Genomic DNA, 25,717 nt, shown 5'->3' with positions numbered 1-25,717 from the left:
ACTTCACGAGCACTTGAATCATGTGACGTGAAAAACTTGAATGTCAAGTGTCGCCCTCAATTGTTCTTCAGACCACTTTGCGTACGTCTACGCGTCTACTAATTTGTGGCACAAATGGCGCGAAGTTTGAACTGCCGGCATTTGCAGCGTTGTCATCACAGAGAACTCCGTGTCGTAGAGATTTTTTTAGGCCGCAAATAAGAAATGCAAGATGCATCAAAGCACTTTATGTGCGCCGTTTAACGGGCAGCGCAATCATATCGCAACGAAATATGTGTGGAAGGTCTGGATTTTGTTTCTCTAAGGGTAGCCAAGGCGAAAATGATTAAATTTGACGTGCTAAGGTAGTTGTGTCATTAGAATAACTTGACTAGGGCAGGCGTCTCGCGCTGGTAAAAAAAAAGACTGTATATTAACTGCCACCAGCTTGGAAAGCCACGTCATGCAATTCAGTTACTCTGTTCTATTCATCACAAAAGTAATCCACCAACTTTCTTTTGCTCTGGTAAATGTGTGAGTGTAGTTTCACACCGCATTAAGGTAGGTGCGAACTTTATTAACTTTTTATGTCCATGAGTACAAGCAAAGACAGGAAACAACCATGCAAATAGGCAGCTTTAAAACGCCTAGAGAATGGCAAAAATACATGTCATCAAATAGTTTAATCAGCAGTGTCATGTACTGTTCAGAAAGTGTATTTTGGAAACCCCCAAAAATGTTTTTAACATAAAAAACCTCAAACAAATTTGATCTAATTATAACATAAAAATGTGAAACATGCCAGTGAACTTGTTCCTACTATTTCACGGCTGCACGTAGCCTGGAATACGCGCCTGAATTGGGAATCATTGTCCTAGAGGCCCCCAAAAAATTTAGCAGAGAATATAGGCATTAGCTTTACTTGCAACAACAGACAGCTTTCTTTAAGTCAGTAGATACATAGACGACTATGAGCACAGGTAGTGGAATTTCATCTTTATTGTTCAACAAAACAACAAATATACGAGCTCAACACGATTTGTCGTACGCTGATATTTTTTTAGAGCTTTAACAATTTTTCATACCATGCAGTGCAGGTCTGCCAGCTCATGCCATAATCAAACTGTCAATAACAAGTTAAAATCACCTCTTTATAACCACAGTCCTTTACAACAACCAGAAAAACGAATCCAACAGCCGTAACAAACACTCCGCAAATCGAGCATTATATTGACATTATACGTGCATTACATTACACATTACCTATGTACAGTATACAGCAAGTAAAGATATACATATTCAAAAATAAACATGATACACTCTTTTTTTTCTTCTTCTATTTCATAACTTCCCACAAATTGAGATATGTACAGATTTATGCAAGAATACACGTACCAGTTCAGTACACAGGCTCTTAAATACCGTTAAGATATTAAAATAAATTGCAGCACACACATTAGTATTGTAGCATATTAAGCAGGAGCCTCAAAGGCATCGAAAGATATTTTAAATAAGAATGCTGAAGTAAGGTGAGGATCATGAAGCAAGCGTCTTGACAACAGACGCTGCTTTCTTGTGGTGGTCACCCATGGGCAACAGAAATGCAGCATAAGGTCACAAGAGACCATTGCATTAAACCATGTGTCTGCAATATGTGCACATAAGTGCTTGTTAGACAAGTATTGATGTTTGCTTATACTGTTTTTTGTTTTGCTTTGTTTTCAGTGCAATAGTACACCAAACATAGAGAAACATAGTGTTGATGCCTGCATTTGAGACTCCCGATATTATACACAAAAAACGTAATAAACATCGAGTGATGAAAGCACGCAGATAGTGTACAGTACTCATGGATTGAGACGCGTTTTCTTTTTTTTCTTTTAGTATAACGACAGCTATGAGCAATTGCTTGTGATAACCGCGTCACGTCGCTGCAAATCCGGCCACTAAAGGTAATGTTGGTTCTGATGCAAGTGTTCCTAGTCAAAATTACGGCAATGTGACACAAACTGTAGATGCTGGAAACAAAAGTATGCGCATTACTTGCCGTAAATTTTCGCGTTTCAATCTGCAAGTGCTGTACTCAACAGGTCAGCAAAACAAACACTCTGCTATACAGTGAGAAGTATACCTACACGAGCACAAGTTTGACACACACAAGGATGCAAGCTTTCTAAGTGAATTATGACCCGAGTTTCACAAATTGCCTACACTGTACAAGGCAGCAACAAGCAGCTGGTTTGCATATAAAGCCCTTGGTGACAGCTGCAAGGCAGCTGGAGGCTTAAAACTGCCTTCAGCAGCTGGTTTGTCACAGGTGCAGAAAAAAATGGGGACAGAATTGATAACAATGCAATTTGTGCAGTGAAGCACCAATGAAGATTGTTGTTCAGAACCTACTCACACAATAATGCCTCACATATATTAAAAACAAAAGCATGGTTGAACTAAACTCTATGCCTGAGTTCTTACAGCACAACATTAATTTCTACGTTTAAAAAAAAAAAAAAAAAGGAGAGAGAGAATGAGAAGAGACATGACCAAATTTACAAGCATTCAACTCCAGCAATATGGATATGTGCGTCAGCCCTTCCCAATACCAGCCGCTCACATGTAAAGCACCTAGAGTAATGAAGCATGTGACTAAAACGATAGGAAGCATTTAACCTATCATGAAGACAACTTCACTGCAGAACATCACATCACGAACAAGATGGCACTTTGCTGGCCTTTGCCACAGCCAAACGCACTACTTGCCCTTCCATCTTACTCACTCTGAAGCCTCCTTAGAGAATTTTTTATATTCTCAGCCCGTAAAAATCATGCGTTTTCCTGAGCAGGCAATTTTCTTTCATGCTCCGCAGCCAGTGGGGTGAAGCTGCCTATGCTGAGAGAGGAAGGAGTCTTTCGTCCTGTACACTGTTAAGATCCTGGCATGAGAAGTCTGGTATTCATGTTGATCGTGGGCACGGAATTTAGTGATGACTCGGCGAGACGACTGTCGTGCCAGAGCCACTGCTACTGAATGCGTGACATCTTGAGGGGGCAGGTGGCTGAGACGGTGAGGAAGAAAGGCCCTTCTTGGAATGGCTTGAAGGTGGACGGGATCACGTTGTACACACCGGCCGGCACGCGTTCCAGCTCGAGAACCGTGAAGCCAGACCTGGAAACCCAAACACACTCAGGCTTATGGCATAGCTCTGTTGCAAACGGTGTGTAACACAATAAAACACTCAGCCAGGCACTTTGTTTACACTGAAGTTACTGACCACTAATTAGTCTGTCGATAAGAAGCATCACTCACTTGAACATTCCGGATCCTTTCCGAGCAAAGAAGTCGGAACATGATGGGTTGTTGACAGTGACAGTCACTATATCAAAGCCAATTTGGTATTGCCTGAATCCAAAAAAGAAACACAAACAGCCATAACTCAATCAGACACTACTTTTAATGAGTAGTATGCATACATCAAAGTAATGAAGCCAAACGTGCTCACTAGTCAGAAGGTTACATTCTGTCACCTCTTTGTCAACTACACCAAATGTAACTTCTGATATTTTTGCAAAATTAAAGGAAGAAAGATGCCGCAAACAGACAGCCAGTCTTGTTATTGTGATTTAGAAGTACGACATTCAATATTTCCAGCATAGCACTGTTCAAAATATAAGCCTTTCCTTGGGAACTTGCATATGAATTTTTTTCCATCAGGTCTCGTGAGAACACAGTTTGCTTAGTACTACTAGAGCTTGAAGCTAAGAATGAAAGAGGGTGTGAGCTTCTGTTTTGTCTAAAAGGACAGAACAGAACTGCAAGACCAACCTGTGCCGACTGCATCACTGCAAATGTGTGCCATACCAAGGAACAGGCTTTATTTGTAATAATGAAAGTGTACTGGAAGGCTACCAATCTCTAGTCAATGCACAAGCCATCACATCAGGTTCTGCATGGAATATGCAACAAACATCACAGCTTGAACACCATAATCAGCCTAGTTATGTCCACTGATGGACAAAGACTTCTTTCCTAGGAACCGCCGATCACCACATAATGCCCATTAGCAATAACAGTGCCCTGTGGGAAAAGATAATAGAGTCAAAATATGTCAGTAGCAACATCGATGAAAACAACAACGAAGAGCCAATATATTGCACATGATTTCAACAAGCGTGTAAAAGTGCAAGAGAATGCACATTATTTGCACAGTCTAATAATGTAGACTTCTTTTAATTTGACTCTGGTTAATTAGATTTTTTTGTTAGTTCAGCCTCAACCAATGCCCATACATTTTGATGGGATCCCTCTAACCTTCCGAATTTCCAAGTTGGCCTAGGTAAAAGTTTATTAAATAGAAATACAGCACTTGTTACCGCATGCCTGCCAACCTGTCCACAGGTTGCACCAGACATGAAGGTTTTTTAGATTCCTCCCAACTGAAGAATGAGTGATGGAGTCTCACTTTGGCCCCTTCAGGCTAACCAGCATCTGATTGTTGTCGTGGCTGCTCTGCAGAGACACCTGGTACACTGGATTGCGACCATAGGTCTCTGGGTGGTTGCCGCAACCACCGGCCGTTGCTGCTGTCCACATCCCGTGCTTCTCCTGCATGACAGGTTGGTGGGACTGATAAACCAATTGGAGCAGCCACCCTTTACCAAACTTCAATAAGCGATCAGCGTGATGCATCCCATAATCAAGTAAAGGTCCACCACTTTTACAGTTATCCCTCATAAGATACGTGACAGTGTCGCTTCCCACTGTCCCCCAACACTAATACCAGTCTATTGTCACACACAAAATCCTCTGAGGGCAGTGCGCTTGACTCCCAAGAGCAAGCATGGTTGTGGAGACACATTTTACAGCTGGCCTGTCTGAAGATACCATATAGTGCCTCTAATCGTCTATATGTCTTAAATAATTTGCTATGTCTCACTATTCCTACGAAATATGCACAACAAAACCATGATGTACTACTACTAATGCACTCCTAATGTACTGTTGTGTATTCCTAAGAAATACACAACAAAACCAAATGTACTACTTACTACTTTTACATGACCTACGGCTTGAGTGCAGAGTGTAAGACATACAAAAGCACCCTTATCTGTTACAATACAATGAATGTGCCATCATTTCTCATTCTATTAAAAAAATTGCATAAAATCTGTTGATCACATTGTTGCAATGCGGATTCTTACACAAAATGAAGGCAGGCCCTAGTATGTCAATGCATCGCCCTCCTTCACGGTTTGTTCTTTCGTGAAAAGCAAGCAACACACCTTGATCATAGGCGTGCACAGGGTTCCCCTTGAGGGGGAGCAAAGGTTCATCGCAGCGGCCCCCCTCCCTATTAAGTCAATGTATGGGGCAGACTTCGTGCCCCTCCTCTGCCCCCCCATGCACACGCCTATAACCTTGATGGCTGTGCGTATGTTAGTAACCATGATTACCAACAGTGAACAGCCGTTTGTGCAAAACCTATTCAATCCTGCACAACAGTGTGGGTAGCTAAAGGCACAATGTGCTAAAATATACTAAAAACGTGGCTGTTGCCGCTTTTGTTTCTGTATGTGGCTGAAACCAAAGACTTTCGTCATTTCCTTTCGTCATTTTAAAAGCAGCTTTGTCTGACAAATTTCGGAAGTGGCCAACAATCGTATGCTTCTATAGAAGTTGGACAGCACTGACCCTGAAAGCAGTGATACATGCAAAAGGGATTCTGAAAACACAAAAACCATGCAAAAAATCCACAATCACCGTTCACACAAAAAAAGCTACAAATGGGCTAAATAACCTTTCCAATCTATATTTCTATTTTTTTCATTCAACACCTATACAAGTAGAAATATTACAGTGAAGTAAAAAATACCTTTGGCACTTTGTTGCAGTGCAATGTGCATGTGGGCCTTACCTCACGAACATATTTGTAAGGGTTCCCAATGGGCGCCAGCTGGAACGGGCAGCTGCTGTAAGCCCGTAGTGTGTAGTGAATGGTGTTGTTCTTCTCGTACTGTGACACTACAAGGGTGTATCGGGTGTCACCACCCTTGGGAACCACCATCTTGCACAAGTAGTGCGGGCTGTTGATACGCACGCCATCCAGGTATGGTGGAGGGTCAACTGCAAGTCATCAAAATATCAAGGAGCTAGAGATAAAACAAACAACTGGTATCATAACGTGGTTTTTGGATGTTAATCCCGAGATATTATTATTATTATTAAACTGGTAGAGAAGCTCAATGTCTTCATTCCTCTGCAGTACAGTTCCCTATGATAACACACCATTCTTGCCCTGTACAGATATGGGTATGGTATATTACAGTGAAACCTTGGTGATATGATCACGGCTCATACGAATTTCGGGGTGATACGAACTTTTCTTTGGTCCCGGCCAAGGCCCGCTGGCCTGTAATGTAATGGAGTACGACTGTTGCGAACAGATTTTCACCCCGCGACGTTTGATACAAACGTACGCTACCACGCAGGTACGAAGAAGTGCTGTCCACGCTGCCGCGGAAGACGTGCCAAGCACGTGCGGGTGCAGAAACGCAAGCATGGGCATGCGCGCCGCGCCGCCAATTCGTCAGAATCACAGTGTAAGAAAATTACTTTTCTTACATGATGATCACAATAAACATTTAGTGACACGTCATAGTGTCCGAGATTGTGTGCGCGAATCTTGAAGGCCCTAATGTGCCTCCATGTGTTTCCGCGTTTAGATTACAAGCCATGTCCTCCATGAAAATGATGTCCTCGTGCATCGGACAGCCTATGAAAGGCGGACGAGGACCGAAAGAAGGATCTCTCGAAAAACATCCGAAAAACATTTCGAGGATCTCTCGAAAAACATCCCCAACACCACCACGATAAGAAAATAATAACATAGGACCACGGTTCTGAAATTTTCTTGCCTTCATCTATCGTGTCAAAGCACTTCTTAGGTCACTTTCGCCGCACTACTCTGGTGTCATGCGGAAAAGCATACTGAGATTTGGAAGGGGCTACTAGCTGCCGTGGGTCACAACACACCTAGTTCAATAATTACACACGCACGCACGGACCGTATATTTAAGAGTGCAGGTATGATCGTTGACGTCTAAAAACTTCACTGTCAATCATTCGGAGCTGTTCGTGACTTTGCTGCGGCCCTGAAAAACAATAACTGAAAATGTACACCAGCTTCCTTTTGTTGCATGCTAATTTTCCATGCTTTCTGGTGATATAAATTTCAGATGATACGAATATTTTTGGTGATCCTGCGAGATTCGCATCACCGAGGTTTTACTGTACATGTTTCAAGAAGAGACTACCAGGCGCATTCGTAATGTTCATCACAAGGTTTCCGTCAAAAGCTGCAGCAACTTTCATACAGATATGCATAGTAATGGTCGCAGCACTACTTGAAGCATGATAAGATAAGGCCGTGTTGCTTCACCCTGATGCCGACTTGTCACTGTGGCAAGAACGGCTTTGCTAGTAGACGCCAATGCATCTTGTGCTAGTGCAGCAAAAAATTTATGCTATTCCCTAAAGTGACGATCCAAAATTCCCCACACCTTTTCTTTTCGATCGTACAAGTCAGAGAAAGAGACTGCACACTATTTTACTTTTAGTGTTGGTACAAATTACAACAAACATCACACCATTGTTGTGGGTAGAGCAGGGCTTGCTACATCAACTCGATAGATCAATGCTAGTATGAGCAAAGGCGAGTAAGCTGGACTTACATGGCAGGTACACCTTTCTTCCATTGTTTTTGTACACCAGCAGACATATGTATTCACGGTTGTTTGCGAAGTCCTCCTGCAGGTGCGAAACACAACGTGAAATCAACACAAGGCCTACACAGTCGATGAAGAAGGAAAACCAACTCTGTCTATGATGTGCCGTGTCAGCAGGATCCAGACAGCACAACCCGATTTGCTCAGCTCAAGCGAAAACTGTGGGTTCTCGCCGATGTTGTACAAATCTTTGACCGGGCCACTCCCGGCATTCCATGACCTGCAGCGTGTTTCCAATGCAAACAATGACAGCAAGGATGTCAATTACACTAAGAATAACGGAGGACGGTAAGAATATTTCTTGAACAATGCTAACCAGTTTCGTCATGTATTATTTCTTCTTGCCAAGCAAAAGAGCAGAAGGTGTCGTTTCGTAGTGCTGTGAGCATTACAAGAATGATGATAGTAATGAAACGTTTTGAGGAAGGAAATAACGAGGGTTTTTAGACAATGTGGAACTGCACACCATACTTTGCAAATATATTCTCACTTGACTCTCTGCCTGCAACACTTTGGAGAAGGGTCTAGGTTGCTTGTGATGATGGTGAACATACTTTAACTACTTAATTTTTTTATTAGCGTATTCAAATCTCTATGTTAAGTTGCACTGCTGTCAGATATATAATCAAGTGCCTCGTATGTAACATGTTCAGGATATTTTCAGCCATGCTGTATGCCCACTGAAAGTACTGGCTACAGCCCATAAAAGCAAGTAAGTATCCTTGCCTATGAGTGCAGTAGGTGTACTGGAACAGGCCCGGGTTCCAGTTGAGGTAGGCAACGTCAAAGAAGTGGCACACAGAGTCGTAATCAATCCAGAACACCCCTGCAGAATGGGAATTCAGGGTACTTTATGCACACATTACAAATAAACTGATTCAACAACGAATCTCGTCTTTACTGGCAGATAAAAATGGAACGTGTAAACTGTCTGCTGCATACAATGAATCACTGCCAGGGTGAACACCACTACAAGTAAACTTCCATTCATATAAGCTCAGCCAGCGAAAACTTCAAATGTACAAACTTTTTTTAAAAGTTGCGGGGTTTATTGTCCTGAATGTGGGTACAGGGAATTGTGAAGGATGTTGAAATGGAAAACTCCTGATAAGACTTTTTTTTTGCATTCTTGGGTTGTTTAACCCTTTCCACGGCAACATTTTTTTCAGAAAACTGTACGGCTCGTTCCGACAAAGTTCTCTGGCCACATTAACAGCTTCTGCTGGACACGCAAGTTCGTGCTGGGCTTTAAAGCCTGCTCTAGCATGACATACCACACGTGTCACTGAGCACCATATTTAAAGGGGCACTGATAGCTCGAACACTGTTATTCAAACAAATTGCCTATTCCAGTAGAATTCAAGTTAACAAGGTTCCGCTGTAATGGGTAAGTAAATGCATAGTGATTCATGAAACTCGTCTGCACACACTGGCGCAGCCATACCATTGTCAAACATGGCAGCATTGTGTGGGTCGTATCGCAATGCCTGGGCCAGGGCGGGCGTCCAGCTGGTGGTGTCACGCTCTGAGAACCGACCCTTCCAGCGCAGATGGCTCCAGGGGTTTTTGAGCAGGAATAAACGCCGACCCTGGCAACCAATGCAGGAAAATACCGAAGCACCTTTTTCTGTACAAGTCATTTGATCTAACACACTACTGCCAACAACTTATATGGCTGTACGATATAAACACTACCTAGGTAATTTTTCTTACATGTGGAAATATAACGCTTAGCCAGTCAAAAGTATGAGAAACAATATCGGAAAGATTAGCAAATATATACATTGAGCTAGGTTTCATGAAAAAAGAATGTTTTGGGAGGAGTTCATTCATATATATAAAAAACCATGACATAAACCATGATATAAAACCATGATATAAAGAAACCATGACATTTCGGGGAGGTCTTCTCCAAAGACATTCATCCAATAGATCTGATGAGATGCATCATGCATAAGAAGGGTCAAGGCCACAGCTAGGGAGTAAGCTAAGGTTGAACATTGGATTTGTTGGTTATGTCATACTAGAAACCTTCAGGCGTAACGCACACGACACGGGACAAACTAGCAACACAGACCGCATGCACACACAGGCGTCGCCATGTGAGCGCCGCGTGTATTTGTGTGGTATGTGCAGCTATTCTTTTTCGTTTTTTTTTTTAATCTTTGTTTCTATCTGGGATCACTGACATTATCACAGTATCGTGACTCATGAAAAAAAGATTTGCTGGTGAAGTAAGGAAAAGTATCCCAGTGCCACGCATTAAAAGAAAGAAAATAGCGTTACTTCTCGCTGTTTTCACATGTCGCAGAGATGGCAGAGCAAGCCACTTCATCGTGACATCGTGGCATATTCACCTCCAGAGAACCAGTAATGAAACTGGTTATTATTAACTGACAGGATTACAGTAAATTATTTAGGGCATCATAATGCTCACCAGTATATTGCATATTGCTTTAGATTTAAAGAGCTTGTACCTAAAATCAAATAAAAGATAACGCAAATCGGCTGTGTCAAGTCAGTCGGTACTTCTTTAACACTTTGCGGTTCGTTGTCGGACACCTGCCAACAACGCAACACAACCGCAGTGGTCCGTGGTCGGGCCCTGCTTGATAAGTTCTTTCGTGGTTCATTCAACAAGCATTTTCTCATTGCATTATGCGCCATCTCTAAAAGAGTAAGTCAACTTCTTTTACTTGAGCTTTGATTTCTTTAGTTTCTGACCAGAAAGGACAGAAAGTGGGTAAAGGTTTCAGACCACAAAGGGTTAATGAGCTTCTAGATTGAATGAAATGATTCTCAGTTTACATTCATTTCTGTTAAAACGTTTCACTGTATGTTAAAGAATGTTATCTCTCATGACAGCTGTCCAGCTTGCATTTAGCAATCACTCTCAAGTGTTTTCAACTCACCTGCACTTCACGCACGTCGAGCATTGCATAGGCATGCGAAGGCACCAAGCCTGACCGTTCCGCCTCGGCCTCGCTCAGCTCCCCGGTGGCAAGAGTGACCAGCACATCGCCACGTTGGTGCCGATCGAGCAGTTTGTTGAACAACGCCTCTGCGTTGAAAGGTGTGTCTGCGCTTCCATGAAGACTGACGCGTTCGGGGATCCAGCCAGTGAGCGCATGCAGGTCGATGTTCTGCACCAGGCAAATGTTGCTGTCATTCAGTTTGGGTCAATATTATGGAACAGCTCTATATAAAACAGGAATCAGAAGCGTGGGACATGTGTCATCTTCTAATTGATCTTACGGCCAGAAACCGATGGCCAAGGAACCTCTCCAGAATCTTATTTTTTTTTCTGGGAAATAAAAATGATTTGATTTGATCCAGATGGGGGGAAGGCGGTAGGCATGATCACCCGCTTCCCCTCCCCCATCAATCACATATCTGAAGTGCGGTTAGTCATGTATAATTGAAAAAATGATTAGAACAAATTAGTGACATGACTTGATTAACAAAAATTAACAGTATTTGCATAATGTGGATGGTGGGAGTTTTGTAACAACACTTTACTAAGCAAAACTAAAAAGGACAACCCTACCCCTTGCCTTTGGTCTTGAGTCCTTCGAGCAAACACCCACTACATAGAGTGGCTGAAACTGCCCCCATCAGAAACCACATAGGAGTTAGCTTGACATGCTTGCCCTTGTTCACAAACATAAAAGAAACTGGTTTTCATGACATTGTTTATACAGCCATATCTAAAACCTCCTGGCCATTGCAGTAAAGGAACATGGCGCATTCTCTTTCTCTCAATACGAAATGCCTGTAGCTTGCATAGCACTGAGGCTCAGTATACAGAGAAGGAGCACAAAAAAAAAAAAATTATCAGCACTCACGGAGTTTGAGCCAGGGAAGTCATAGCCTCCCATGACCTTCATGTAGGCCTTCTCCAGCAGTGAGACCCAGAACTCATTCTTGTTGTTCGAGTAGGAGCACAGCATCTCTGAGCTCTTGCCCATCGGCAAGTAATCGTCAATGACCACCTGGCCGGGGTTGTATACAAGACAGCGAATTGACAAAGATAAAATAGTTGATTAACAGGTAAACAACGAAAAGAAAAGGAAAAAAATGAAGGATTACCTTTCTCGGCACACCATTTATATTAAGCTTGACAGTGTATTTGCCACAAGGATTGTACACTGGCTGTCCCTGTCTGTTCTGGGGAAAGATTATGCTGGAATATGTGAAAAAAGCACAAATGTGATGCCACTAAGTAATATACGGTAAATAACAAAAGTATTAAAATACAAACGAATTACAACAATACAGAAAGGCTAGGCTAAACTCAAGGCTACTCTGATACTGGCTCTACTATTTTTGTTATATTCAGCATTGTATCCAAATATAACTAAAGCAGTGTCACAAAAGCTTTCTCAATTTGTCAACTAGGAATGCATCATCAGACAAGCAATAGCTTTAACATGAACAGGGATAATATATATTTACTTAAGTGAAATGCTCACTAATAAAGCAATGTTGGCCAATGCACAACGTAATAGTCCTGATTTAAGCACAGAAATAGGAACATCAAGCAGAGTGTTCCTTTTCTTTTTAACACAAAGTTTCACAGAAGTGTTCGCAAACTTGGCAAGAGAAGCACACAACACGCTATGCAAAGATTATGTGGTGCTGATACAGCTGCCACACTCAGCAGTACCCAAAAGGTGGGAGTCATTTCCTTTATAAGAAGAATGCTATGACATCCACATATTGCTAGATGACTACTATAACTAGCATGCTTCAGTCCCGTATGAATATCTCGTGCCTGCCATTATCAAAGTGGTACTCTTAAAGAACTAAAACAAAAGAGATTTCAATCTTTCGAAAGTGGAAATCGCACATTGTAGTCCGAGTCTAAATGCACAAAAAGCATGTCTATACAATACTATTTTGCCTTGTAGGTCTCACTTGATTTAACATGCACCTTGTCATTGAAGAATGGTCATATGATCGCAACAGCTAATTATACTCAGTTTTAACATAGTTTTGCTATTTGAATTTGCAGCTCAAAGGAGCCCTGCAACACTTTTTAAGCATGGTCAGAAAACGCTGCTGATCGGTAGTCGAGGCTCCTGAGAATACGCGAGCCAAACATTATAGCGCAGCATGCGGCCTGGAATTTACAATTATTTTTTCAGTCAGTTAGAAATCGCTCCCTCTGCTCTCTACAAATGATGCCATAGCCCCAAATTACTGCGCCATATACCCAAAGTCCACGGCCATTGGCTGACTTGAGCATTGTGAGCCGCTTAGTTACCGTGGCCACCACAGGATGCCGCCACTTGCCCCCGCACGCGCGCGATAACATTGAAAGTAAGTTGCGCGTTCGAAGAAAAAAATGAAAGGATGTGCTCAAGGTCATGAAGCACGCTGACAAAGAGACGCATCTTCTTGCCCCCTTGTCATCCCCCTCCCTGCGTAGCTTTCAGCGCACTCGCTGGTACGAAAGGAGAGAGAAAGCGCTTAAAGCGTGCGGCAAATCCTTGCAACTCCGCTCGTACTTGACGGATTTTTAACACTTTTGCGGCAGTCAATTCGTGAAGCAAAAATCTCTTTTAATGAAGCCACTAGATGATTACTTGAAAAAGTGTTGCAGGGCCCCTGTAAACCCCAGTTCACTATGTACGTATTATTCAATTGTAAGTAAATAGCCTCATTAGTACTAAAACAGATACTATAGTGCAAATACAAGCCACCAAATTCCCAGAAAAAAAATTTCCAGTATGACCTGTACACATCTACTTTATAATAGAAAGGTACAAATGAACAACGGTCTACTCTATGCGCTATACAATCCCAAAAATATATATATGTGTATCCAAGTCCTTACCTTGTAATAATTTTTTTCTTGAACCGTTTTTCATAGAGGCCGCTCACAGCCAAGGATGCCACAAATGAGCAGTCTGAAACAACAGTCTGAGGAAGGAATAAAAGACAAAATTACTTAGTAAAAAGCAACTTGATACAAAGGCCGGCAAGGGTAGAGTCACGTTCAAGATAGGTGTTCTGTCCAACTTTCGAAGCGGTAATGCAAGAGATATCTGATGGCAGCTTATCTTTTAATCATCCAGTGCAATTGTGCACTTCCTGCTACGGTGGCTCGAAACGAGACCAGTAAAGCCCCTGCTCTAGAACTACCATCTATTTCCTGAGCAAGTACATTAACTATCAGCTGTACTCTGGAGCTGTGAAGCACGTAGGGCTGGTAATCTACTACAAGCAACAAAATGAGGTAAAATAACTCAATGCCATTATGGGCAGTTCTGAACTCAAACAGGAATCCAGTGAACCAAAGACAGAGTGTGCCTTGCAGAAACCTTGCTCGTAAAAATTTATTAACATAGATTACACTTAGGTATTTTCAATTGAGCAATGCATTATTACGCATTTTACATGTCACTCAGTATAGACAACAGTGCACCATGGTGTGCCTGTAAGTCGCAGCCAATTCCCGCAGATGCCGTCGTCCTTCACCTGAAGAAGCATGAAGAAGCACAAGTGACGGCATCATTCCTGCCAGTCTAACTCAAACCTCGATATAACGAATTATCGGTTATAACGAAGTAAACGAAGAACAGTGCTGTCATATATACAGTATTACAAATAAACGTTTATAACGAATTTTCGGATATAACAAAGTTATTTTCGTGGCAGATGTGACTTTGTTATAATAAGGTTTGAGTGTATATGCATAGGCGTGCGCAGGGTTCCCCATAAGGGGGGGCAAAGGTTCATCGCAGCGTCCCCCCACCCTACAAGTCAATGTATGGGGCAGATTTTGCACCCCCCCCCCTTCGTAGGTGACTAAAAGGGTCAATGTACGGGCCAGATTTTGCACCCCCCCTCTTAGGTGATTAGAGGGGGCGGCCGCCCCCCCTGCCCCCCCTGTGTGCATGCCTATGTGTATATGCAAGCTGTCTGGCATACCATCCATGAAGGCATGCTGGCCCCATCATTCCAACCTACATATCCCATCTCTTTAATGCTGACAGGTTCCAATACTATTACACACCAACCTTAGTACAGTTGATTACAACCTAGACAAAATTGAAGCTCCACTCGCACAACCGCGGCACGCCTGCTTTTGACCCTTGAAAGACAGCCATGCTAGCTGGTTTCTTTTTTGGCTAATGTAAATACTGCGCATATTAAGAGCTAAAGATTCATTGTTACTACCTAAAACAGCACGTTTGGTTGAGCAGCGATGTCAGAATCACTGAAAAAATTTACCTGGAAGTTCAAGTTTCTGACTCTGACGTAAAACCAGCGACACAAAAGTGTGCCTGTATGGAAAAGTCAACTATCTGAACCCCTGAGAAATGCTTGACGTCGCGAAAATGAGTAAGTGCTATTGGATGGAGCATTTATGCAAGTTCTCTGTGGAATAGACAGCGATCGCTGTGGGCAGAGCTGACATTTTTTTCTTAGGTTGTAACCAACTATAATGCAAGCAGGCATACCTGCCGGATGCTGAAGCAGTCAACCACTTCGATGATCTTGGGGTCGGACGACAGCTCTTCGAGTCGTGCCCAGTGGCTGAAGGAGGCACGCTGCTTAGGCGACAGGGACAGCTTGCCATCCGGATCGCAGAACGGCAGCTTGAAGGCAAAGCGGTCCCGCTTGTCCGTCTCCAGGAAAGGGACATACTCCCGCCCGTTGATCACTGATGTCTTCCTGGGCCGGGCGCGAGAATCACAACATGGCACGGCAATGGCACGTCACTGTGCGCCACTGCTCCACTAAGTCATGGAAGTATGCAACCCTTCCCACACAGTTCTCCTTTCTTTTAGCATAAAACACTGTGTTATAATTCGAGTTTCCAATTTTAAGTTCCCACTTAAACTATATAAAAGAAAACACAACTGTTTCCCAAAAATTCGGTTTTAACAAGGAAGACCGGTGAAAGAAAGGTTACTAGAAATCTACGACTGTGCACGGCTCTGAGCACTACTTGGGCAAAATTAGAGAAGTTGTCCGGCCCTTGTAGCTTGTGGCGTAGTCTCAGCACATTTACTGTATTTAACTGAGAAAAAGATGACAAAGAGAGGAAAGGCCACATGCATTGTAACCAGGTCACTTTCCAAAAAACAACTTAACCATCCCACAGTGGTGAAACTTTTGTCTGTCTAACATGCGTGGCCTGACGTGCTTTCTAGCAGCTTGTATTTCACTGTATTTTGCTGTACCGTAGTTTTGTTTCTCAGGGAGCTTTAAGCAAAGCAGAGACATACTAAAGTGAATAATAGAATGCCGCAGGACAAGTGCTGGAAGACAAACCCACTGCTCAACTACGACATACCATAAGTATTCTTGCATTGCACGACTCTTCGAAAAAGGAAATAAGGGATGCTCTGGCTGCTGCTAATGTTGCTGCTGGCACATTTACAATGTTAGCAGGTAAATGGAATATATAGTACACACAAATATGTACACATGCAGAAGCATTCACAACTTATTGTAAACAAAGCATTTATTTCACCAACGTTAGGGTGTCTTAGAACGCTGTTCTGGCTGTGCACGAAACTCCCTGCAGAACTATGACCTGTACAAAGACAGGGGATTAGTGCAAGTTCCCCAATGGCAATGCATGGCCAACATCAAGTTCTGTGCAGCCTTGCAGTGCCAGACAAACATCCAACCATTACAACAACAAAAAAGAGCTTTTTGATTTTTTTTTATTTTCTACTTGGACTAAGAATGCAGAAAAGACATCTTGAATACAAGTAATCATCAACATAATGATGGTGAAGGTAAAGATGACTGAGTAAATTCTAATTTCACCGCATTCGCCTTTTCAGTGTGCACATGCGTGCGTAAATGATATGACAAAAGGCACCGCAGCCACAGTGGATTTACTGAAAGCAGGTACACAGGGAGCCTATACATTGTCACACTAAAAGTACAAGTTGTGCAAAAGCATGTGTGCCATACACTAGCTTTAATGCTTCCTTTTGCATTTTGTGCAAACATGCTCTGTACATTTAATGCTGAAAGCTGGGCTAGTTGGTTTTAACTTGAATACATTTTACCAGCGAGAATAACACAAGGCCAAAGAAAGATGCACACAGAAACATCACTAGACTTTAATTGAATTTTACTTCAAACACATGGCATATGAAGTGAAAACCACAAAAAAGATCTAAATTGTAGTATCATCATTACGTGAAAAGCTACATGTGTCAAGCTATGCGTTACGCATGCGCCCTTGCAAGAAGCACATACACAGGGAGGCATATAGGTGCGTAAGTGTGCCATAAATCACCCTCACAAAAAAGGAGATTAGCTTCTTGCAATGACAAAATTCAGTTGAAGTCTAGTGATCGTCCTGCATCTTTTCTCGTCCTTGTTTATTATCGCTGGTAAAATGTATTCAACGCTCTGTACCTACTAATTTATGGTGTTTGCGAGGGTTACACAAACATTTCACTAATGCCTCCTTTGACTGGCGGTGCCTAGCCCTCAAAGAAGGCTCACCTTAGGACTTCAATCTCGTCACGTGTATACCCGTCGTTGCCACTGATGAGCAGCTTGTTCCCGGAGTCTCGCACGTGTTCCCCGTCAGCTCCAGGGCAACTCAGCGAAGATGACGTGGTGGATGCTTCCGAGCTGAACCTGGTGGTCAGTGACGTGTTGGAGGCCTTGCTGCTACCACTAGGTCTGACCCCTTCGAGCATAGGTGCTGAAGGGGCAGGCCGAATTATTGTGCTGCCACTGCCACAGCTGCTGGCCAGCTTGGCCTTTATGCTTTCAGCCCTGCACACCAACAGAGATGGTGTCACATGTTGCAGTGCCAACAGCCAAGCAGGTGGACAATACCGGTAGGAAAATTTTAGGATCCTTAGCACACCTAGGATCTCCGTCTTGATGGATCTAGAGAAAACTTTACCATTCTGAAAGTTTGGCTGCTTTCAGAACAACTGGAGGAGCCATGTGATTGGACTTCTGTACGATCCAGCTCAGTGGTGAGAATGTATACAGTATATGAAACTACATCCAGTAAGCTCTCAGCAAACGGAACTGCTGCTTGAATGGAACAACCTCTTCTAATATGATTGGTTTCATGCTTCAATTCTGCACCCCTGTTCCTCTCTCACTAAACGGAAGTCCTGCTAAACGGAACATACTAAATTTTTTCGCACATAACCAGCACCAAAAAACGGAAAAATGTGCTTAAAAAGTGGAGGTACAGGCTACATCTTTCTTTTTTTTTTTGTAGAGTTAAAGTTAAGGGTGCAGGCTATATGCAGGGGCAGGTTATATGTGAGAAAATATGGTATTTTCCTGGTCCCTTCAGGTTTCATCTAATGAGAGTCTACTGTAAATACTTTTCCACACGCTCAACTACATAGACAACATTCTGTGGAAAGGGGGGCATTGTTGTGCTGCTACTCAGGATTGCACATATTTTGGCTGGTTTTTGCATAATTGTACACATGAGTGAAAAGTGCAAGGACAGGACAGGGGAAGAGGTTAACCCTGCCACACAATTTATCATTATGCAATAAACGTGCAAAATGTTTCAAGCTAAACGTTCCAACAGAATTGTCGTCTGATTAAGCGACCTACCTTAAAGCCTGTCTGTCAGATGACATCTTATGCATTACCTTATGGCAGAATTATGCACTACCTGGCTGCGTACATGAACCCCCCATTTTTTTTTTCTTTCTTTCTTGCGCTGGCATTGCGAGTTGCTGCCGGCAACCCCTCCTTTAGAAAATAGAATGTGCCTGGCACTCTCACTATTGGTGTGCTCGGGAGAAACAGCGCCGCATTTCGCGATTTCACCGCTCAGGCCACCAGTCACTTGTGCTAATCTTTTTCCTCTGGGAACGTACACCTCATTCCATCCAGTTCCATTCCATTCTTTCCATCCAGTTGTGTTTGCGGCGATACAACACCCTCCAGACGGGCTGCCAATGCTGAAGATTTGACTGCTTGACGGCAATTGATCAAGCCGTGTGAACAGACTTCTGCCAGACCTTGGTCACAATAGAAGGTTGGAGTACCAACATGTAGTCCAAGTTGTAGTGCAGCTGCTCTCTGAATAGACCAGTGTTTTCAGACTGCCAAATTACCAACTAAATCTAAGGCATGATTCCAGAGTGCTCAAAAGTGATCAGTCGAATGTAGCATAAATCCAAGTCTACAAGTGCCTGCATTCCATCCCTACTAGACATAGCCACCACGGCCACAAAACAAGCCCACTGTGTTTTATTCAAAACTGAACCAGATGACAGAGACAAGGCAGTGTGAATCAAAATGTTAGTCCTAATAAATAAATAAAGACAATTGACACACAAGAAACAACACCTCCACTTTCCCGATCTAAGAACTGAATGCATTTTAACATTTCCAAAAAACCGCAAAGGCTGACATTCGTACAGTAAACATCACAAGCAACCAACCTTTCAAGTCCTTGAGATGCAATGCTGGTTAGCTTTTCATGGAGGGCTTTGTCATCCGTAGCAGCTCTCTGCCATAAGCAACAAAAAATATACGAAGGGCCATTGTGATAATGCATATACCAAATTGCCTTACATGACTCTAAAGTTGTAAAAAGTTATCATCAGTGATTCATACTCCGACAAACCAGATGCCAGTGCAGTGAGACGTTTGAACTGCGACATATTGCTGCTTACTGTCTTTTACTGTCTTAAAAAGGAATATGTTTGAAGACATGTAACTACCGACGGCTCCAAGTGTCGCATGCCTTTAGCTCCACACTCTTCATGAGAAATGAAACCTTAAAACAGTTTAAATATCTTTCCTCGGGAAAATACAGCGAGCTCCAACAACAAGCAAGGTTAGTATGCTTTCTGTAGAGTAGATGAGGAGCAAACACATATTCTGCCTCCTGTTCCCAGTTTGAAACTTTATATACATGTAAGCACAAGCTCATATGCTTCTTTCCATTTCTATATACTGATTAGATTCGGTTATATGAGAAAAAGGCAAAAAAAAAATAGTTATAATAGCGAACTTTACAGTGAATGTCCCTCTGTAATCATCAGGGGTGTGCGAATATTCGAAATTTCGAATATTTTTCGAATAGTATTTGCTATTCGATTCGATTCGCACTGGAATTTTACTATTCGAACTTCCCAAAAACAAATACATTCAACGTCCGATTGACAGTGACCCCTTCAGATTTTTAATATGCTTCACCTCATTACACTCTCGTATTGCGGCAAAGCTGCCTTTCAATTTCCGTTACGGCCGAACGTTGCCAAGAGACAGTCAACGTCCGATTAAAAGTGGTCCCTAGATTTTTCAATATGCTTCACCTCATCACACCCCGGTATTGAGGCAAAGCTGCCTTTCAAGCTCCGCTACGGTCGAACTTTGCCAAGACACAGCCAACGTCCGATTGGAAGTGGACCCTAGATTGTCAATGCTTCACCTCACCACACACCAGTATTGCGGCAAAGCTGCCTTTCAAGCTCCGTTACGGTCGAACTTTGCCAAGACAAAGTCCATTGAAAGTGGTCCCTAGATTTTCAATATGCTTCCCCTCATCACACCCCCGTATTGCGGCAAAGCGGCTTTCTAAGCTCCGCTACGGTCGCAAATGTATTAACTAGTGATGCAGAACTATCGGTAAATTGACTATCGATAGTATCGATAGTTTTTTTGTAACTATCGATAGTGTGTACAAACTATCGATAGTGCTACTATCGACAAACTATCGAGAGTGCAATCGGTAGTACCATCGTTAATATTACTCTAGCGACTCATTACAAAATGTTAACAGCGCATAGAACGATTAGGAAGGGACGGGACAACAGAGGTAAAGAGCGCTTCAACCCTGCCAAGCGTCAACCCTTGCATACTATAGCGATATTACTGCCATGCGTGTTTGTTGCTTTGTTTTGACGTATTCGGGTTTCACCCACAAAAAGACTGTTAGCAACGTTTGACGCAGACCGCGTCGTAATGTTTGCGCAGCTTCACGATTGTTTGAGTTATTCTGTTGGGATTACGCGTCGGACGCGAATAGTCAAGTTTATTTGAGAGCTTACGCGAGCACCAGCGATAACGCTGGAAGATTCGATGACTGATCTATAAACAACGACGTGTTCCACAGATGATCAGATCACTCGACAGCCAACGACTGTTCTCGTCGCTATCAGTGCACAGCATGCATCGCTTGTATTATGAGTTTAGATTTTCTGGGAACAAGTTCGCCCAAATAAAGAGCTCCGTATTTCCCAGTCTTGCTGCAGCATTCTTCACCGTCACAATCACGTGACAATACTATCGATAGTGGTGTGAATAATGATGCGGTTGCTGGCCGGCCATATTGCCAAAATATTTGCGATAGCCTCCTACCAGCTTCGCTTAATTTATGAGCAATTTTTGGCAGAGAAATTAATTATTTCGGCAGTGAAAATGACGGAATGTCCCCATCAATAAATTTGTATCCAAATTTAACCAGTTACACCTTACAATGAACTTCTTGATATCTTTTATTTTTAAATCATAAAATGCAATATAATTTGAAGCCGCAGAGTCCCACCACATGTAACGCCTTCCTTTTCGCTACCGCTGAACTGTTTCACTTTATGATCATGTATCAGCAAAGCACTCTGGTGAAGAACACAATCATGTCAACTTTCGTGCTCTTCAGCCTGCTCCTCCGGCTGCACTATGTACCAGGCGCACGGGGAACCAAGTTTATTCTGCAGTGAGTTCGCGCTGTTGATCTTATACTATCGATAGTACCATCGAATTTTTTACTATCGATAGTGCTATCGATAGTTTTTTTCACTATCAATAGTTCGATAGTGACTCAGCTATCGATAGTATCGATAGTACCATCGATAGTTCTGCATCACTAGTATTAACTCAAGAAAACGCTGGTTACAACATGGAGATGAAAGATGTGGCAGAGTTGGGGGCTCAATTAACGCTGTTTTGGGCCTGAAATTTTGGCAGGAAGTCCAAAAAATCGGACGCCGAAGCTTTTTAGCACCCAAAATTTCAGATGTTCTTATATATCGACGTCCATGAGGCAGATTTGCAACTCCGGTCTTGAAGGGAGCACACCCTTGTCCGCCACAACAGTTGGGCTTCCACAGAAGTTGAAAGAGGAGGAGAGGCTGAGGAAATGGCAGCTTTGCCTATCACGTGTAAAGTGTTGTTGGCAACACTTTGGTTGCACCAAATCATGTACATAAATACAATTCGGCCTCTACATTGCCTCATTCTTGATAAGACAACTATGAAACACCACCCCGCCAGTGCTTCATCAACCTAGCGAAAAGAAACACTTTCATGTTGCTATCTCATAAGAATATGCTTAGGAATCCTCTCTAACTTTTTTTTCTGCAATTTCGCTTCGAAGTATTCGAAAAATATTCTAGATATATTCGATTCAATTCGCACTCACACTTCAATATTCGAATTCGCTTCGCACCCAAAATTTTGCTATTCACACTGCTCTAGTAATCATGTTACTGATAACATTCATTCGCAAGGTCATCTACAATAGAAGCCACTTCATGAAGCTGTGACAGAGCTGATCTTAACTGTCTGTAAATGGGTGGCGACATTTCCAGTGGTGACTTGAATGTACCATCAAAAGCAGACGCAGCTTCATTAAGTCAACCCAAATGAAACAGCCAAAGAAACAAATGTTGATTTAATAGGCCTATATGGATGGTATTTAATTATGGTACATTTGACTGGTTCCCACTATGCTCCAACTTGAAGCCCACTAGAGAAAGGAGCCAGAGAAAGCACGCCAGAGCTAAACATTCAGCCATTCACAGAACAATCAGAGGAGCCATGCAACGGGAAATTGTGTTAGACCCCTTTAGTGCTTCCTGCTGAGAGAGGAGAGCACCTGTATGTGCTCCAAGGTGGAGCAGGGTGCCAATGAAAAAACATGTAGTCAGCGTTCTTGATTTCGACCAGCCAAATGCAAAGCACACTTTGTTATAAAGCTTTCAATAGTAGTCAGTTGAATGTTTACCTTCGAAACAGCGATAGGACAGAGTGCTGAGCTAGAGCGAGACTGCAACAGAGACAAGGGACAGCTCAAGAAAGTTGGACATGAATAGCACATAGCCATCACTGTCTGGTGCTTGCTCTGCTTATCTTTTGCTGTGCCTCATCCCTGCTGCATGGCTTCTCAATTACGATTACAGTTATGCCCCAAAAGAGAAAGCTTGTCCCTGTACTGTACTTGGCCGACAGGGGATGGGGAGGAGGAGTGTCCCTTGGGGCTGCAGTGGCGGCCCCACGTGGAACGAAGTGCCCTCACCGCCTGCAGACAGAGCTCAACTGCCAGCGTATAGAGCTCTAGCGCCTCCTGGTAGTTGTCAGCTTCGTCCTCGTCCAGCGCTTGTGACAGCAGGAACTTGGCCCTGTCCAGTTGGAGCTGCTGGGCATTGCTTGTGACGGGCAGGTGCGTGCTCGACGCTGCGGACACAATGCAAGAACCACGGGTGCTATCAGAGTGAGAGCTAAAGAAAGGCAACACTTTTGTGAAGATGTAAAAAGCACTGCAGATAGGCCTTGGAAGCATACATACAGGGTCATCCAAATTTATGGGAAAAGTTTCATTAGAATTCAAAGTGGTGTACCTTTAACATTTCTTCTACTTCGTGGTAATGATAGTGTTAATAAGCCAAAGAATAACTTGCTTCATTTTATGCTAAAACTCGTGCGCAATGAGCTCTTACGTGTGCAGTGGCACAGCTAGGGACCTAAATTTTTTGATGCCCATATGTAAGTACACATGTTACATTCACATACGAGCATGTGGCTGTGTAAACTCCGCTATCCTCCCCCCACCCCCAAGAAAAAAAGATTTCTGGCTATGCCCCTGGTGTGTGGGCTAGTAAATGTTATTTCCTCCTCAAATCCCCATTACACTACTGGACGTTCAACCATGCGCACGTACCACATAGAGAGAAAAAAGTTTAGAATCTCATCATGATGTGGTGCACACATTCGTACTTCTCCACACAGCCTCCTTTATGTATATGAGAGGAATACATGTCAATACAAATAACATATAGTAAACATGCCTTACTGATATCCCACTATAGGTAGCAGTACACTAACAGGGATAAAGTGTCCCAAGCTTTTAAAGACTTAAGAGCCTATGCCTCCAACAAACAAACCTTGTAGGAATGCTGTGCCACCTCCACTTTCGGGAATATACTACTTTTAAAATTAACAACAAACAAGTCTAGTGAACTACTGCCCTATGAAGGTTAAAAAAATAAGTCAGTCAATTCTGATGCTGCAGATATGGGGGCCAAATTGCTTGACGTCCATATGTATGTACACGTCACATTCACAAGCACATACAAACACATGGCTGTGAAAACCGCTCACCCCTTCGGCCCTCTCAAAAAAAAAAAAAAAAGAAAGAAAAGAAGAAGTTTTGGCTATGACCATGGTGTGGGAGACTCGGTTACTATGGGGAGGCTAAACAGCGCGTGGCCGCGACAGCGGCCAGTAGCGCGTGACCGTGACCCTGCCAACCGGCCATTTCGCTATCGCTCAATGGCCGCACTCGCGAAGCGAGGGCGAAGCCACGATTAGTTTTCACTGAGCAACAGGAGAATAATGTACTCACGTCTGTGGAAAACCACATCCGAACTAAAGTCCCTAGATTTTTCCCTGCTCTTCAACAGGGAAAAATCTAGGGACTTTAAACTGGACATAGCGATAGCTCGGTTTTCTATATGGCCATTCTACATGGCTTCAGAGTGAGCAGAGCTTCGCAAAAAATGTGGGTATGCGCATACAAGACTCGATAAAAGGCACGCAAGACTTACTTAGCTTCACAAGCTCCTCAGCACGGTTGAGATATTCATTTGCTTTGTCAGAAATGCAGGCCACCTGTGAGCCAGACAGCATTGCTGACTGCAATGCTTGAGCCGCTTCCTGTGCACAAAGTAATGGTCAAAAACACAAGCAATGTTTTGAAATAAAATGCAACGACATCATACAGACATGGATCTTGATCTGAACAATGTGTTACACAAGTTTACACACAGACCTATTGAATAATCTACAAAATGAGCAGTGACATGGCTACAATAGATTAAAATGTCAGTGAGTGCAAATGCTTGAGTCACCAGGGGCACATTCGGAAGCCTCTGTAGCTGACAGTCTAACATGTGGATGTTGCTATTATCGAAAATAAAATAGCTTGTCATCATGATATATATATATATATATATATATATATATATATATATATATATATATATATATATATATATCATGATGACAAGCTATTTTATTTTTAGCTGTTTGTCATCGACCGAGCAAGCTAAGCCATGCCTCCGATAAAAACAGCATTAAACCACGCGCTCCTACAACACTTGGCAACCGATGGGCGATCGAAGCCGTGAATTCATCAATAGACACCACGACAGATCAATTCTGCCCCAGTACAGAAGCAAGCACAGCTTCATCTGGGAGAGTTGGTTCATAAATATCGTAGTTAAAAAGCAACAAATTTATGAACAAATGTCAGAGCTCTTTTCTGCCTCTTTGTTTTTTTTTTTATTTCATAAATTTGTTACGCTGTACTTACGATATTTAAATAGTACAGGAGCGACGTTTATGCACTGTTTGGTACAAGAGGCGTGCGCTATTTGCCACGTCAGGCAGGGAGGAATAAAACGCACCCTGTAGTAGTAAGCAGCGGGGCCAGGGTTTCCTTCCAGGTCGAACTTGACAGCCCGAGATGCAAACTCCACGGCATCGCGTTCGAACTGAGCTCTGCTGGTTTCGCCCATGACGACTGACTCATGCCAGTGACTGCCGATGCACAGATGTGCCTGCAAGAGGTGACAGTGGCGTCGCCCAATCCCGAATCTGTCAACGATCTCTAGGTACCCATTCGATTCAAGAAATTGAGTTACACAAGTTAAGAACCTCGACACTTCGACCTCACCTACAGACAAGCTGGGCGAGCCAGCAA

At 42.9% G+C, this 25,717-nt stretch overlaps 1 protein-coding gene across 1 annotated transcript; it reads right to left on the bottom strand.

Annotated features, from left to right (window-relative positions):
* Positions 1–672: 672 nt before the first annotated feature.
* Positions 673–25,717, bottom strand: LOC119387515 (calpain-7). Its single transcript, XM_037654926.2, has 18 exons — positions 25,422–25,717; positions 24,561–24,669; positions 23,033–23,190; positions 19,173–19,240; positions 17,242–17,520; positions 15,228–15,441; positions 13,598–13,683; positions 11,848–11,941; positions 11,604–11,750; positions 10,671–10,901; positions 9,203–9,347; positions 8,485–8,584; positions 7,849–7,978; positions 7,705–7,780; positions 5,889–6,097; positions 4,437–4,579; positions 3,284–3,376; positions 673–3,142 (listed from the first exon to the last, which is right to left on the bottom strand). Exons 1-18 carry the CDS (start codon positions 25,530–25,532, stop codon positions 2,998–3,000), a joined length of 2,538 nt encoding a protein of 845 aa, XP_037510854.1. The 5' UTR covers positions 25,533–25,717; the 3' UTR covers positions 673–2,997.

This window comes from Rhipicephalus sanguineus, chromosome 3 (genome assembly GCF_013339695.2).
Source record: "Rhipicephalus sanguineus isolate Rsan-2018 chromosome 3, BIME_Rsan_1.4, whole genome shotgun sequence".
NCBI classification, from domain to species: domain Eukaryota; kingdom Metazoa; phylum Arthropoda; class Arachnida; order Ixodida; family Ixodidae; genus Rhipicephalus; species Rhipicephalus sanguineus.
Note: the sequence above shows the minus strand (reverse complement) of the source record. Positions and strands in the feature narration are given on the sequence as shown.